At 36.3% G+C, this 15,842-nt stretch overlaps 1 protein-coding gene across 5 annotated transcripts in view; it reads right to left on the reverse strand.

The window, feature by feature from the left end:
* Window positions 1-98: 98 nt before the first annotated feature.
* ROCK2 (Rho associated coiled-coil containing protein kinase 2) overlaps window positions 99-15,842 on the reverse strand; it is a 136,949-nt gene continuing 121,205 nt past the window's right edge. For 2 of the 5 annotated variants that reach the window (XM_078444977.2, XM_081795157.1), the window contains 7 exons: window positions 15,325-15,395; window positions 14,285-14,373; window positions 13,810-13,888; window positions 12,418-12,679; window positions 12,117-12,330; window positions 4,852-4,952; window positions 99-3,567 (listed from right to left, as the gene is read on the reverse strand). In XM_078444977.2, coding sequence (XP_078301103.2) covers window positions 4,865-4,952; window positions 12,117-12,330; window positions 12,418-12,679; window positions 13,810-13,888; window positions 14,285-14,373; window positions 15,325-15,395 — 803 coding nt within the window. In that variant the 3' untranslated portion in view covers window positions 99-3,567; window positions 4,852-4,864. Of the gene's footprint in view, window positions 3,568-4,851; window positions 4,953-10,468; window positions 10,530-12,116; window positions 12,331-12,417; window positions 12,680-13,809; window positions 13,889-14,284; window positions 14,374-15,324; window positions 15,396-15,842 lie in introns of those variants that run through there. The other 3 variants (XM_078444978.2, XM_078444979.2, XM_078444980.2) reach the window with 3 other exon arrangements.

Consider the following 15,842-nt stretch of genomic DNA (forward strand, 5'->3'; position numbering starts at 1 on the left):
CTTTTTATATGTATCTTTCAGGGAAGGCAAACATTCTGGGTAAGTATCAGAAGGCTGCAGCATTCTGGGACTATTTCACAGGAAGAGTATGAAAATGCTCAGGTCTTAATTTCTTTTATTTAATTTTTTTAATATAAAAAGCAGGCATAAAATACAATTACATTACTACAAAGATGCAACAAAAATTTTTTAAAAAGATCGGGGGGTACGATTTTTGTTCAGAGGGGACAGCTGATCAAATATTTACGATTATCTAAACCATGCAATTCATAACTTAATACAATTCCAAACAAAACTCATTACTATGGGGAAGGGAATCAGGGACAGGCCCCCCAAGCATAATATTCAGCACTGTCACACAGCGCCTATTTTCAAAGTGCTTTGTGAATCAACTATGGTGTCTTCACACCAGAGGGAAACTGGAGCCTTCTTCCAGGGGAGGAGACGTGATTCAGTAGCAGTGTCGACACAGACCGAGAAACTCAGAAGTGACTTCCTCTCACAGAATACTGAACATGTTATTTAAAGCATGTTTCAATAAAGTAATACAGCGTCTAAGTTTCTCTATTTTACCACCAGAATCCTGTGGGAACAGATTAACAACAGCAGCAAAATTTCTTCAACTGTGGTTTGGCAAACCTAGAGTATTTCTTTTTGAAGGTCTACAGATGAACTGACACAAAAGACATCGTTCAGAGCCAGATTTGTGACTCCGGCACAGGTCCATTTGAAAACACTCACCTTATTTTAGATTTCTCGGTATCCTTTAGATAGCTAAAGGCATTTACAAATTGCAGATTTTTTAAAAATCTTGCTTCTAGATAGCACGTTTTAATACTTTTCAAAACCTCACTATACATTAAATTTTTAACAGTAATACCGGCACCAGTTTTCCTTCTACTTCGGTCTCGCTATCCCCACTAAAGAAAAGTAAAAAATCCAACCAAGAAAATCCCAGTATTCACTACTTCTTAGTTCTCAATAGGAGGTATTTATGGCTCTAGGAGAAATCAGGTGTGAAGAAATAAGCAACTTTCGGTCTTGCATTTATCTGGGAAGCTTTGGAGCCTCAAGAAAAAGAGAAGCTGGCACAAAATCAGGTTGTTAAACCGAGTCAATATTGTGTTTAATGAGTGCTGGGAAGAGGACATTTGGATGGGGGTATGCATTCATGCACGTACGTGAAATGAGCAAAAGGGTAAAAAGCAAACTCTTACCCAAGGTCAGAATTTTTATTAAGCGCATTTCCATTAGCTGGAGAAACGACCTAAAAACCCTTATGTTAAACCATATAATGTGAAGAATCTCCATGGGAGAGATTTTTTCCCACCCCTTAGAATACTTTCTTTTCCCCAAAGAACTTCACATTAATTTTCCTTGTATAGTTGCAGCACACCATGATTCTCCATATTCTCTAATATATACAGCATTCAAAATTTAAACTTTTGCCATTTTTACTCAAATATTTCAATTACTCATGTGTAAACTTCAAATTATTTCACCTTAATAAAGTTTATTAAAAATATATATATATATATACTCTCCAATTCAGAATAATATGATAGAACCTCCCATAGTGTAACAAAATCTTTATATAAAATATTAATTCAGTCTCCTTTTAACAAGTCTAATGAATGGAAATATTTATTCTATATAAATTTTATATAGTTCTCATTTTTAAATCTTAAAAACAAACAAAAACAAAAACAAAAACAAAAACAAAACCCCAAAAAAACAAAAGCTGTGTCCCCAAGCCAGAACCGCAGAACATCCCGGGGAGGGAAATGGCATGCGTGTCCGGACTCAGCACAGACAGCGTGAGAGAGCGTAGGCGGGACAATGTGAGAATGACAAGATTCAGGTTTAGTCCATCAGGCCAGAGGCCACGGTTCAATTTCCACAACAGTGTCTTTATTTTGGGGGCCTAACTCTTTAAACATTTCTACACTGACCCCAAGGGGAGTCGATGAAAAAGGTCTATTTCCTTCATTGAAATATTAGATGATGTATTTCAGTATCACACCAACTCTGTGTGTATATAAAGAGACTAATAAAAGACTACATACTTTTTTTAAACTTGATAACTTAGCATTGATGCATACTGTAGCAGTAAAAAACACATTTTTCTGGGATAATGAGAAATATGGCAGAAGTGGTCCTGCATAACCTACAACTTTAACATCATTTAAAAAATAAAAACCAAGTTAAGAGCCTCTGAGGCCACTTCTTCCTAGTCACCAGTTTTCTCAACCCAATACTGAAATATTGCCATACTCAGTTGTGTGTTTGAGGGATCACATTTAAATATTTAAAATATATCTACAGTATGTCTTAGTTTTCTTTATATTTGAGATAATCTTAGAATCTTGAGTGTGAAAATGTAGAAATAGTCACAAATGTCTCTGCCAGAAATAAAAACACATCTAGGGTAGCCAGCAAATTCAAAGCGAAGCAAACATTTCCTACTCATACACTAATACTGAGGTCTGTAAGCAGAGTGGGATGAATAATAAACATAAAAGATATATTAGTTCCAATATTATCCATTATTGTTTCTATCACAGGTACTTAAAAAAAAATTCTGTTATACAATCAAGATAGTCTGACACTGATAACTATTACATGTAAAAATAGTGCACTATTTTTCTTTTGCAAAGCGAATTTGCATCCTAAGAGCTGGTAAACACTTTTTGTTCAAAATACAGAAAAAGGTGAGACATTAAAAAAAATTAAATTAAGGCATTCAAAATGGGTAAAGTTGCCTATCATGAAGCATTAGGAAACTGACAGAATTAACTTCAAACTTCTCGTTACAGTAACTGCTTAAACATGATCATGCAGCTTCCATGGGGTATACACAAACGAGGGATACAAACTTCAACGTTATGGCTTTATACAAGTGCATAGTTGCAACTGCAGTTTGTTAGGATATCTGATTACTGTATGTAAAAAAATAAATGGGACATTTGAAGAACCCTCTTGCAGCAATACAGTACTATGTATATGTGTGTGTGTGGGTGTGGGTGTGGGTGTGTATGTACATATATGTACATATATGTACACACACACCCACACCCACACCCACACACACACAGTATAATGGTCACTTCTTAAAGATGCAGTCTCCATCACTGTAGTGGAACCCATTCCCAGACTCTTCTGGTGAATGTGCTGGTGAAATCTCTCTGTTGAAGCTGAAAAGATGATTTCTTTAACTCTTCTCAAGCCTTTTGTGCAATGTAGTGTGAGTGACTGCCAAGAGAGCTTCATGGAACAGCTTTGGAAGAGCTGCACGACACTCTTACTCTATTAACCAATCACTGTTGGTTCAACATGTTGTTCCAAAGGAGAGCAGAAAATCTCCAAGATTTATAATTTATATTGCAGGAATAAAGGGAAATATGTGTGTGTGTGTGTGTGTGTGTGTGTGTGTGTGTGTGTGTGTGTATCAGTCTCTCAGGAAAATATAGCTTTTTAAGAAATTTTGGGCCATCATATTTCAGTCTTGTTTTAACTGGAAGAATATGACCACCTTGAATAACAACTGCATTCACAGAAGGCAGCTAGCTGGAAAAAAAGAAAAAACAAAGTTAGTTGATACAGTAAAATACTTTAAGACATTGTTAAATTCTTTGAAAAGGCATTCCATTTATATCATTAAACTATGTAGTCTTCCAACCCCTATGCTTCTAACACCTAAATCATACATAAAACATATTTACTATATTACTTTTCTGACTTTTAGGTACATGCAATTATATTCTTATATTTTCCTACAAACACAACACACAAGTTTTAATACGGTTAACTGGCCATTAGGGTTAGATAATACGTCATGGAGTAAGTCAGGGGAGTGTTAAGTTTGCCTTGGAGATTAAGTGCTCCCGACTCATGTAGCTGAACGAACAGTGGACTTTTGGATCAGGTTCTACTGGACTATTTGACTCTTAGTCACATTTTTTTAAATCTATGACATGGGAACAAACACATTGTTACAGTAAGTATATGTAAAAATCTCTGTAAATCTTGGTTATAAACACCTCCCAATGATACATGATTTAAGTCTATTTTTGCAATATGCTCCCTTAGGTTAAGGCAGATATTACTTCTTTTAAATCCATTCTACGTAAAAGGTTTAATCATGAGGTTCAAATTTCCTTTAGCCACTGTTAACCGAAGTTTGTTTTTTGTTTTTTTTTTTTTTTTTTTGTAACCGAACTATTTTATTTGTTCTACAAGCACAAGAACTTTCACAGCATATCAGTAGCACTCTTCGGCAAGAGGAACATTATCTTTTCACAAAGCAAACGTTTCACAGCATCACAAAGAAAAGCCAAATCAGAAACAGCTATTTCACAGCACTTATTAGACTTACAAAGTTTTTACAGTTTCAATTCTTGCAGGTTAGAAAGAAAGAGGAGGGAAGGAGAGAGGGATGAGGGAAAAGGAATCCCATGCTATGTTCACAAACTAATACAGTTGTAGGAACTTGAAATCATTGTAAATTTCACTTGTCTGAATATCTGAATATAGATTCTTTGGAATGAAAAAAAAAAGTACTAGAATCAGCTTCTTTTGTTATGTCTACATGTTCTATTCCTAAGATAAAAAACGAATTCAACTGTATTGAAAATATGTAGCTAAAAAAGATTCTGAACATAGCATTTCACTTTTATAACTTAACATGGAAATTTCAGTTAGAAGCTTTTCTGAAAACTACTTTTCAAATATATTATTAAAAATAAAAACAATAAAATTCAAAAACTAGTCAAAACCAATGAAAACCCAAGTGCAAATCACATGCACTACTTGGAAATACTAAGATAACTCATTTTTCATTTTTTGATTTACCCCATTTATTTCTTCAGAAATCAAAAACATCGTCATCATCATCACCACCATCAACATCATCAAATGACCAATCCCAGTCTTTAAATGCCAAATCAAGCAATCTGCAATAGGAGGTTTGTAAATTTACACTCTAACACTTTAGAAGTAGCAGTTTAACATGCTAATTATCTAGAAATCACACTTTGTGCTCCCTTCATCAATAACAACAGTCAAAATTAAGAGGGTGGCACACAGGGAACTCTTCTTTCCCTTTATATATAAATGCATATGATGTACATATATAAGGTATGCTTTCCAGAATACCAGAGAACCAGATGATATTCGTGGATAAGATACAATCTTCTCCCCACTGGGCCCAGATGATGTAACTAACCATCCTGACGCCTACTTTGATTTGAGAACTATGAAAGCTCAACACCTGTCCACACTCCCTTCACAAAAGGACCCAGAGTACCAGCTCACGTTTTTCTAGAATACACCACAAGTCCTAGTTTAAAGAGAGAGTAACACTAAGAATGCAACTTTCTCGATTCTAGCAGGACCCTATTTGTTCAATGGGTCACTGATAGTGATGCTCTCTGTGAACAACTATGAACAAGAGAAAAACCACAGGTATACAGTAAAACTTGGATTGCAAGTAACTTGTTCTGCAAGATGCGCAAACATTTCTAATAAATTTTAACTTAATGAGCGAGCAGTGTCTTGCGATACAAGTAGTAGGTGAGGCTGAATGTCATGTGATCACAACTGAGCCAATGGTGTTCTCCCTGTATCTCTCTCTCACTGTGGGATTGTGGGTGATCATCTCCCATGCTCTGATGCTTGGTCTCAGACCATGGTGTTTGGCAAAATCAGTGATTTTTCAGAATGTTGGAAGGTGCCCACAACTGGCACTAGTATATTTTTTGTCACTTCAAAGCATCTATGGAGGGGCACCTGGGTGGCTCAGTCAGTGAAGTGTCCAAGTTCAGCTCATGATCTCACAGTTTGGGAGTTTGAGCCCCATATGGAGCTCTCTGTTCTCAGCATGGAGCCCACTTCAGATCCTATGTCTCCCTCTCTCTGCCCCTCCCCTGCTCGCTCTCTCAAAAATAAATAAAAACATTTAAAAAAATTTAAAACCAAACAGAACAAAACAAAGCACCTACGTACAGTCTTTTGCTGTTCCACACAAGAGTAAGCTTAGGAATGCTTTGCTTCATTCTAGGCCAGACTGCCTGCAGATACAGACCCTTTCCTCTGCTGCTTTACTGCCAGTTTCATGAAATACAGTATATGGCAAGAGTTTAATAATGTACTGTAGTCAACATCAGCGCAAGCTTACACAATGGCCCCCATGCAGAAAAAAGATTCCATTGAGCCAACAGACTGTAATGATTCCATTAGTGATAGTGAAAGTCATCCTACACAATAACCCTCCTCTCTCGTCTCCCTCCCACCAGCCACAAAGGCTTTCAAAGGTAGGTAAATACAGGTTAATCTATTTTTTTTTATATTTTGTATTTTCTTTATTATTTTGTATTATATTACATTACTGCAATCATTTTTATATGAATACTTTTGGGTTTTGGAACAAATCATCCGAGTTTCCATTATTTCTTACAGGGAAATTCACTTTGATATACAAATGCTTCAGATTACAAGCATGTTTCTGCAACGAATTATGTTCACAAACCAAGGATTTACTGTATCAGCATCATAGCTACTTATCTTCGCTGAGTAAACTGGACTTAGAGCAGGGATATATGTGGTCTTTTCTTTCCAATCGAATCCAATCATCTAATGCAACATCCAATGTAGTGTTAACTTTTTCATTGTTGTAACTGTGATGTTCATGAATCAACTTATGTCAAGGAATTCATATGGCCTCTAAAGTCTCATCTGTGACTTCAACTTTAAAGTTAGTTTGTAAACTTTAATTTATATGATTTACTCAAAACTATTTATAATGCATATTTCACAGGTGTCATCCCAAGAGATTCTGATATAATTGGACCACAGGGGTAGTGAGGCCTAAGTATCTGCATTTTTAAATAACAAACCTGAAATGAATTCTGATGCAGCTAGTTGACTTTGGTAATCACTGACAGAGTATGTTGATGGATGGTTACCCTAATTTAAAAGTAAACAAACCCACTCAAATTACTCTAAAATGTGCTAACTATAGAACAATATATAAGAAAACACACAAATATAATTATTCACTTAGACACATATCACATTTTTCTAGGCTTACACAGACAGTAACTGATAGCTAAGGTACTGCTTGGGAGATCAGTGGGCCTTCCTGATCAAGCCCCAGCTCTGAAAAATCCGCATTTTATATCCTCCCAAAACCTTTGAAGTGTGTGTGAAGTGTGCACCTGTGTCCCAGTCTTCAAATTTCAAAAGTCTGGTCACTAGGCTGTTAGCACGATGTCTGGCAAGACTTCCCTTAAAGCATCACCACCCCCGCCCCGCCCCCAGCCCCTTCCAGTCAGCCATCGAATTATTGTCATTTTACCTTAAGAAAGCTTTCTCTAACTTGGTTTCTTCCCTCCATTTTCAATGTCAGTACCTTAGTGACTTTAATGTCATTAAAGTCAACACATACTAATCTCCTGCTGAAAGACTTCTATCTGAAGAACAAAATAGACACTCCTCTAGCATAGTGTACCCGGTCCTTTTCAACTTGGCTCGAAGTTTTCTCTCCAGTGTCAGCTTCTTCTCCCTGTCATACCCTCGCCCCATCCTAATCCAGCACATTATAAACACATAATATGCAAGTAATATTGACAACTCAGTGCCTCTACAAGTCAACATTTTGCCTACCACCGTCTTTTCCCTTATTATTTTACCTGGAAAATTACTGATCTTCCCTTTTTGGAGACGTCTCTTGATGCCCTTAGGCAGAATTCTCCATGCTTTCCTTTGTTCCCCTCTAACACTCACTCATGCTTCTTATTATGAAAAAAAATTTTTAAATAGTACTGTAACTATCTGTTTGATTTCCTATCTCCTCCCTTAAATTATCAGTAAGGATACACTTCAGGCCCATGAAAATTATTGCCAAAGACTGCTTTGGAAAGGGAGCATTACAACTTTGAGTTCTGCTAGAAGTATAGTAGACTGCCCATTTCTTTACATCTCGCCAATACTATGTTTCTTAATCCCTACCAGGTTGGCAGTTTTAATTTAATTTCTTTGCTTAATAATCAACTTGATCTCGTTTTTGTATTTATAGTAATGCTGCATCTGCATGTTCCTCAGTAATGTTTACATTGGGAAGAGGCAATCTTCTTTTTCTTAATGACTTACCTATATACAAAGATACTAACCCATCTTTCTTATACGTATTGCAAATATATGGTATTTTTAAAACTTACAAGGCTTTAGCTTTTGATCACTCAATCTCTAACTTTCTTCGCTTTTACTCCTAAGAAGTTCTCCAATCCAAGATCAGACACATATTCCCCTATTTTCTTCTACTTCATTGAATGGATTTATTTTTGACACTTCAAGTTGTATATAGTTTTTTTCGTTTTCCCCTAAATAAGCAGTCTGTTAACTTTCTAATGTTTATAAATGGAAAAGAACAAAACTAATGATGACGTAAGAGCTCCCCCGACACTTAAGTTTTAACAGGGGTGGCAATGCTTTATTTCTTAAAACTGGGTAAATGAGCATTTGTTGTATTTTTGCTTTATACTTTTATGTGTGGCTTAAACACTGGATTTTTAAAGAAGACCTCGAAAAGGAAAATAATTAAAGAGAAATGCCCTCAGCAGAGACCAGCATTCTGTGTCCTGCTTTGGAACAAACTAAGGATCTCTCCAAACTATTTTGATCACAAATCAGTATTTTATTCACAAATTTCCTACTTTTCTAGCAAGGTTTTTTTTTAATCAAAATTATCAAGAAATCATTCCCCTGGAATAGCATTTCTACACATTCTGCCTTATAAGCTGTCAATTCATTTCTACTGTTATCGCTGTGAGGCAACGAGGTATTACAGCAGAGGATGTGGGATCTGGAACTAGACCATCCGGATCTGAACTCATGGCTTTGCTGCGTATTAGGCGTGTGACCGCAGGTGCACAGTGCTTCTGTGCCTCAGCCTCCACATCTGTTAAGTGGAGACATTAAGAGCTAAATCACAGGCTGGTTATAAGGATAAATAACTTATTTAGTTAAAACTCACAGGAAGAGTGCCCGACATAAAATATGCCCTCAAAAATACTATTTTACATAACAGTCGCTAACACTTACTTAACCATCAACTTAAAACACTTGACTACAGAGAAAAGGAAGTGCTGCAAAGACAGTTCAGAGGAGAATGAGAACCAAGAATGTCACAAAAGCCAAAAGAAAACAATGTAATGGTGTGGTCACTAACAAAGACAACTACTGAGGAAAAGTTAAAAAAAAAGGAGAGGTTAGATGTTTATGGGTGTTATCTTTTAGTGTACACATAAATACGTACACACTTATATATGCATATTCGATGGTGTCTAACAAAGCCAAACATTCAAGAACGACGCCGTGCCAATTAGTTCAAATAAGGCTGGGCTGACACAAGGAGCTGTGGCGTCTACCAGAAGTGCTGTTCCTGATGTTGCTGAATGATCCTGTAACAGGTCTACCCTTTTACCTATAGGAAAGTTACAAATTTATGAGCAGAATGTTAAAGGCCATCAAGGCCAATGCTTGACTCCCCTCCGGAGCCGTGCGGCTGTCAGACTACACACACGTGACAGGCTGAGGAGGCCGTTCTTCCACAGTGTCACCCAGCAGTCACTCGACTCAGGCACCAAGAGTGGTGACAAGGCACTTACTATTCTAGAGCAAGCCCAGCCTCCCAATTCTGGAAATCTCTGACTGCCTGATACCTTTCCCTTGCTGAGTTACAAACGTGCCTCTCTGTTTGGTTCTTGTTCTAATAGGTCATCCACAGAAAAGTTCTTTAAATCTTTACCGCTGTTTATGATCTCCCATCCTTCCAAATCATTTCTTCACAAGATTAAATATCTTTAGTCCTTAGGGTATCTGGGTGGCTCAGTCAGTTGAGCGTCCGACTCTTGGTTTTGGCTCGGGTCATGATCTCGCAGTCAGAAGATCAAGCTCTGTTTTGGGCTCCACGCTGGGCATGGGGCCTACTTAGATCTCTCTCTCTCCCTCCCTCTCTCCCGCTCACATGTGCGCATGTGCACACTTACTCTAAGGAAAAAAAAAATCCTTAGTTCCTTCACTTGCTACACGTGTAACACTTTCAAATGACCCACTACCACCTCGGTTACTCTCTTCTGTATACCCCCCAATTTGTGTATGCTACTCTTAAAATGTGACGCCCAAAATGAAATGGAAACTGGAGGGTGATTCACGTAAGACAGACACAGATACAATTCTATGAGTTAATGAAGCAATGGAGGCACAGATGTTAACAATGAAAATAATGCTGCAGATGCAAAATAAAGTACAAAATTGCATCCTAAATGTGCCCATCTCTATGCTTTCAGCTTCAAAGAGTATATATTAGATGAAAAATATTCACAAAATACCCTATACATTTTACAGTCAGTTTTGATATTAGTTTCAGCTACATGCATAGTTGTGAGAGAAAGAAATCCCTATTACTTACTGTTGCTATGCAAAATGTATTAAAAAATCAGTGAAGAATGATTCGAAGGGCGGGGCCAGAACTAAAATAAAACAAAAAGCAACAAAAATAAAAAGTAAATGTGCCTCCAATAGACCATAATGCTGAACTGGAGGGAAGGGGATGACAAAGAAAGTATTTACCAGGAAGTGAACACGAAAACTGTTATGTAATTGAAAATATGCCCCACTTGGTCTGAAAACTGCTTCATAAACGAATTCTGTATGTTATCACAAGTAGTGAAATCATTGACTTGTCAAATTGCACAGAAGAGTAAAATGTCTCAAAAGGATTGGAGTTCTTATTGTCCTGACTCTGAAATCATTTGCCCTTCTAGAGTCTCAATCAAAAAGAAAGACAATAATACCTATCTGTTCTACTCCACAGGAATATTTTAAAGTTCCAATGACAGAATATATGGAAAGCTGAATGAGTGAACAGATTATAGAAGCACTTGGGAAGCTGTAAAGCACGAGATATTGTAAGCTATTGAAATAGCACAGCATCTATGCATTAATAGTTCAATATTAATAACAGAAATTTAATTTTTAGATGTTTTGCACATGGCACACAGAATGACCTTCAGTGTCTCTGAATTCTTTGAGCTTCTTCAGCTTAATTACATCATAATCGCTAATTTTATAGTATTTAATTTTCCCATACCTCACAGAAAAATTCAGCATTTTCACTGCTAAAACACCAATTCAACCTTGAAATACTAGTTTCAAGAAAAGTTTCACTTAAGAGGTCTGTGGTTAGAATGCAAAGGTCTCTGATAACACAGCCAGGGCACATCATTACTCATGCACTGAAGGCCCTGTGTCAGGGAACAAAAAGGATGCCCAAAACTGGATACCTGATCTCAGCGTATACTTTATCCTTTAGCTAACCAAATCTTCACATTCATTTCAATAAACAGCAATATTTACAAATGTCGTAGTAGCTAGTAAGCCAAGAAATGGTTATTCTGAATCAAGAATTAAATTACTATAATGTCGCCATATGAAAATGGTGCCATCAAAATGTTTTTTGCATTCATCATTACCTCTGGATTTACTTCCTAGTCCCAATTCTGCCTCAAATATAAGGCACACCCACTTTAACCATTAATTAATATCTGCATTTTTAAGGTTGATCTCTATTGCTCTTTAAATGAGAAACAAGTTATTATTCTAAACTTATAGATGTGAAATTAAAACTTAAGGAAGATTTTGATCCTGCCTCCCAAGTTGTCTAACATAAAAGAGGTTTGCAATATTAAACACAATATGCGTACCTGACACTTATGGATCTGTGTGTACATCCTGTCTACTAAATCACTAAATCAGTCAATATGCTTACAAAATCTCAAAATATTATGGTTATATACATAAACATGACAAAAGTGAGCCCTTTATATATTTTAGGTTGAATTTAATATGTGTGTGATTTAGTAAACAAATCTGTGTTACATTTAACTGAATCAATGAATAAGATATATACACTAAAATAGTTTCCAACATTTGGTAGTCCACAGTTCATTAAAATACCAGGCAAAGGTACATTACAATCAGGAAAATTTGTAGTTGAACACAAATAGTGAAATATTAAAAAAGACACTGTAATTTTTAACCACATTTTTATGCATTACCTTGGTTTGTTTGGGGCAAGCTGTCGACTCGGCCGTCTAATAGACTGGTTTTGTTGTATCTTCATGGAAGTTCTAGGAGATGACCGTGCAAAAGGGTCTGGAGCTGGAGGCTTTTTAGGTATCTTTTTCACCAACCGACTAACCCACTTTTGCTGCTCTTCTGTAGAATTTGCCAATAACAACAGGTTCTTGGCCGTCGAAATATCATAATAAACTAAAAAGAAATATTTGGAAAAAACTAATGTGTTTAAATGGACCTGAATGTAAAGAACATTGATGGAACAAGTAATTTACTATTTACCTTTGCAAGGTGCTATAATCTCCTCCTTTCTGTCCATGTGATCTTTATGACATTTAATGTGGCAGCGGCGGCACTCTAACGCAGGGGGGGGTTTGAACATATGCCATAAAGGCTTCATACAAGCCTCACAGTTGGTTGGGAAATGATAGAGGGTAGGAATGAACTCATGTCCCTTATGGCAAATATAATTTGACTTTTCTCCCACGGGCTCCACGGGAAATTCTTGTTCCTTCTTACTTTCTCCTTCATTGGCATACAGAATCTATAAATAGCAAAAAGAATGATGAATGATTTCCAAACAGTTTTATGTAGTAACAATTCTTACAGTGTAAATAAAATAAAAATTAGCCTAAATTATTCAATGAAAAGAAAATGACATTCAAACATTAGTAGGTTCCGTCTAATCAAAAGCTTATATGAGAAAAGCCTTCAGACAGTCACTTGGTTCCCTTTTCAGGAAAAAATCTATCTTGTTCAAATGTGCCTCCTTATTTTATCCAGGAGATCTTACTGTGTTTCAGCAATTTTATCAGAATAGGCCAAAAGGTAAATTTTCGCTTGATGGGTATCAGAAAGTTTTTCTGGGAGGGAGCGTTCAAGTCAATCCCCCCAAAGGGATGTGGCAATTATACAAAGTGATGCTCTACGATTCTCAAAAACTGACAACTGGGTGATAACTGCTAACATAGCTTTAATGGAAAGATTTGTATTTGGAGAGTTGAGGAAGAAAGAGGAAACGATGTATAATACACCCCAAATAAACATTACAAGTATCCAGAAATAAGTGGCCAACTCTCCCACAGTACCCCAAGCACAATGGTTTTCACACAGAAGGAACTCAGTAATTGTGGGTTTGACTAATTTTAAAACAAAAGTAGAACAGGGAAGCATTTGGCTTCACTTTAAATTGGAAGTCAAAGGGCTACTGGGTGCAAAATTCAACTTCACAAACAACTTTAACTTTATAGAGAGCTGAGCATAAAGTCAGAAACAGAAGAGAAAGGGTATAGTTTAAAAATGTCGTAATGAGGGGCGCCTGGGTGACTCAGGTGGAGCGTCCGGCTTCGGCTCAGGTCATGATCTCACGGTTCGTGAGTTCGACCCTCCCATCGGGCTCTGTGCTGACAGCTCAGAGCCCGGAGCCTGCTTCGGATTCTGTGTCTCCCTCTCTCTCTCTCTGCCCCTCCCCCACTTGCACTCTTCCTCTCTCTCAAAAAAATAAACACTAAGAAAAACTTAAAAACTAAAATAAAAATGTCGTAATGAACCTTGAACAAAAGGAAAGCAAAGGCCAGAAACAGGATATAAACATACTACAGACTTTACCAAGACAGAGAGGAATAAAGATGTATCCAAACAGAATAAGCATGAAAGACACAGAAGGCTGTTTACCTGAAATATCCTTGGAATTTCTTTAGCATCTGCTCTATATACATCTGTTTGTGTAACTGGTCGGACATGAAATAATTTGCTATAAAAGATTTTTAATAAAGGAATAAAATATTACTAAAGGATCAAATTACATTAGTTATCCTATACTTATGTCAGAAGTTAAAATGGACTACTTTGACCCACGTTAGAGGGTCATAGGATACCTTACTTCTATTAATTCAATCACTCCTTGAGATTTTGAGTATTTCCAGGAAGTCGGAAATTTTCTAATTAGTTTCAGAAAACATGTTTTAGCTAACTCTATACCCCAGACTTTCATCTCTATGAGGCAAATATGAGAAAATGTAACAACAGTACAGTAGGAGCTATACTATATATATTTATGTATAAATAGCACTAACTTGACAAAAAGGTCACATTTGTCTCATACACTTTACAAGAGAAAGTTTCTAAATATTCTAATAAAAACACTTACTCTATATCTAAAACCATGTAAGGATTAGATTGTTCTTTATCTTGTTCACTGTCATAGAAAAGAATCTTCTTACTGCTTACAATCACATACTGTTAAAGAGGGAGAGAAGGAATTAATGACTAAAGTTAATCTATGTATCACATTTATTTTCTTTGAAAACAAATTCTACAGCAACAAAAATCATGTAATACCTAAGTTAAATAACTAAGCAGTTCTCATTATATCCTTAAAAGGTCTTCCTTAAAATAACGACAAATTTATAGTTTGCATATATATTTTTTAAATAAGCAAATTGGGAATGATATTAATTCAAATATTTTTTAGACTGATTTAGCTTCAAAATTCAATAAGCACAGGTAGCCTTATTGCTATGGTCTGAATGTCTGTGTTCCCCCCAAATTTTTATGTTAAACCCTAACACCTAATGGAAAGGGTTTTGGAAGGTGAACAGGCCATAAGAGCAGAGCCCCCATGAATGGGATCAGTGCCCTTACAAAAGGGGCTCCAGAGAGATCCCTAGCCCCTTCCACCACGTGAGAACATAGCACGAAGTCTGCACCTGGAAGACGGCCTTTACCAGAACCCAAATATCCTGATCTTGAGACTTCCAGCCCCCAAGAACTGTGAGAAATAAAGTTCCATTGTTCATACACTACCCAGTCTATTCTGTTACAGAAGCCTGAATAGACTAAGATATTTACCAGAAATGAACATAATACCAATAATCATAGTAACAGAGGAAAAGAAATAAATAAGCCTTTCTATCATAACCACAGTTGTTTTCCCACTGAAATAGCAAAACACTGAAGTCAACAGGCTTCTATTTTCCTAGCATCAAAACCTGTTTTATTATTAACAGCACATTAATGATGAAAGGCTTTTTTCACGAAGATACATAAAATCACATCATTCCAAATCAAAGTCCAAAGTTGTATGCGTCTAAAAGTTCTAGTTATATGTATCTTACAACTACAAAAGTAAAATGGCTAGAGCTAAACCAAAAGCAAAATAAAAGAACCATATTCAAAACTACCAAGTACCTTTTTAACCCATCCGAATTTCTTAGTGTTGTTTCGCACAGGCAATGAAAGCCATCCTTCTAGTCTTGATTCTATCAATAAGCACAAGATATGAGGATAAATAAAACAATTCTCCTAAGAAAATGAGAACTATAATGACATTTTAACAGAAAAGTCATAGAACAAATCAAATACGCCCCTCAGAATTTATCATTATATTATTATCTAGGCTGTAATAACGATGCAGGATCAGTATAAGCAAGTTATGAAATGCAAAACAAAATCCAGGTTATACCACACTGGAACTATATTCGCTATAGTTTATATGGTCAAATGCCCCCTGCTGATTAAATGTGTGCATCTGCAAAGTTCAGCAGAAAAGTTGCAAAAATGAGAAGCAGTTCTCTATTCTCACTGATACAACTATATGAGAAATTTTTTCCTTTGGAAGAAGGCCTAATTATAGATTTACTGCATATATATCTTCTTTGAAGAGAAAATCTTTTAAGTTAATAATTACATGTTCAGAGAAAATGGAT

The sequence above is a fragment of the Panthera onca genome, chromosome A3, assembly GCF_046562875.1.
Source record: "Panthera onca isolate mPanOnc1 chromosome A3, mPanOnc1 haplotype 2, whole genome shotgun sequence".
NCBI classification, from domain to species: Eukaryota; Metazoa; Chordata; class Mammalia; order Carnivora; family Felidae; genus Panthera; species Panthera onca.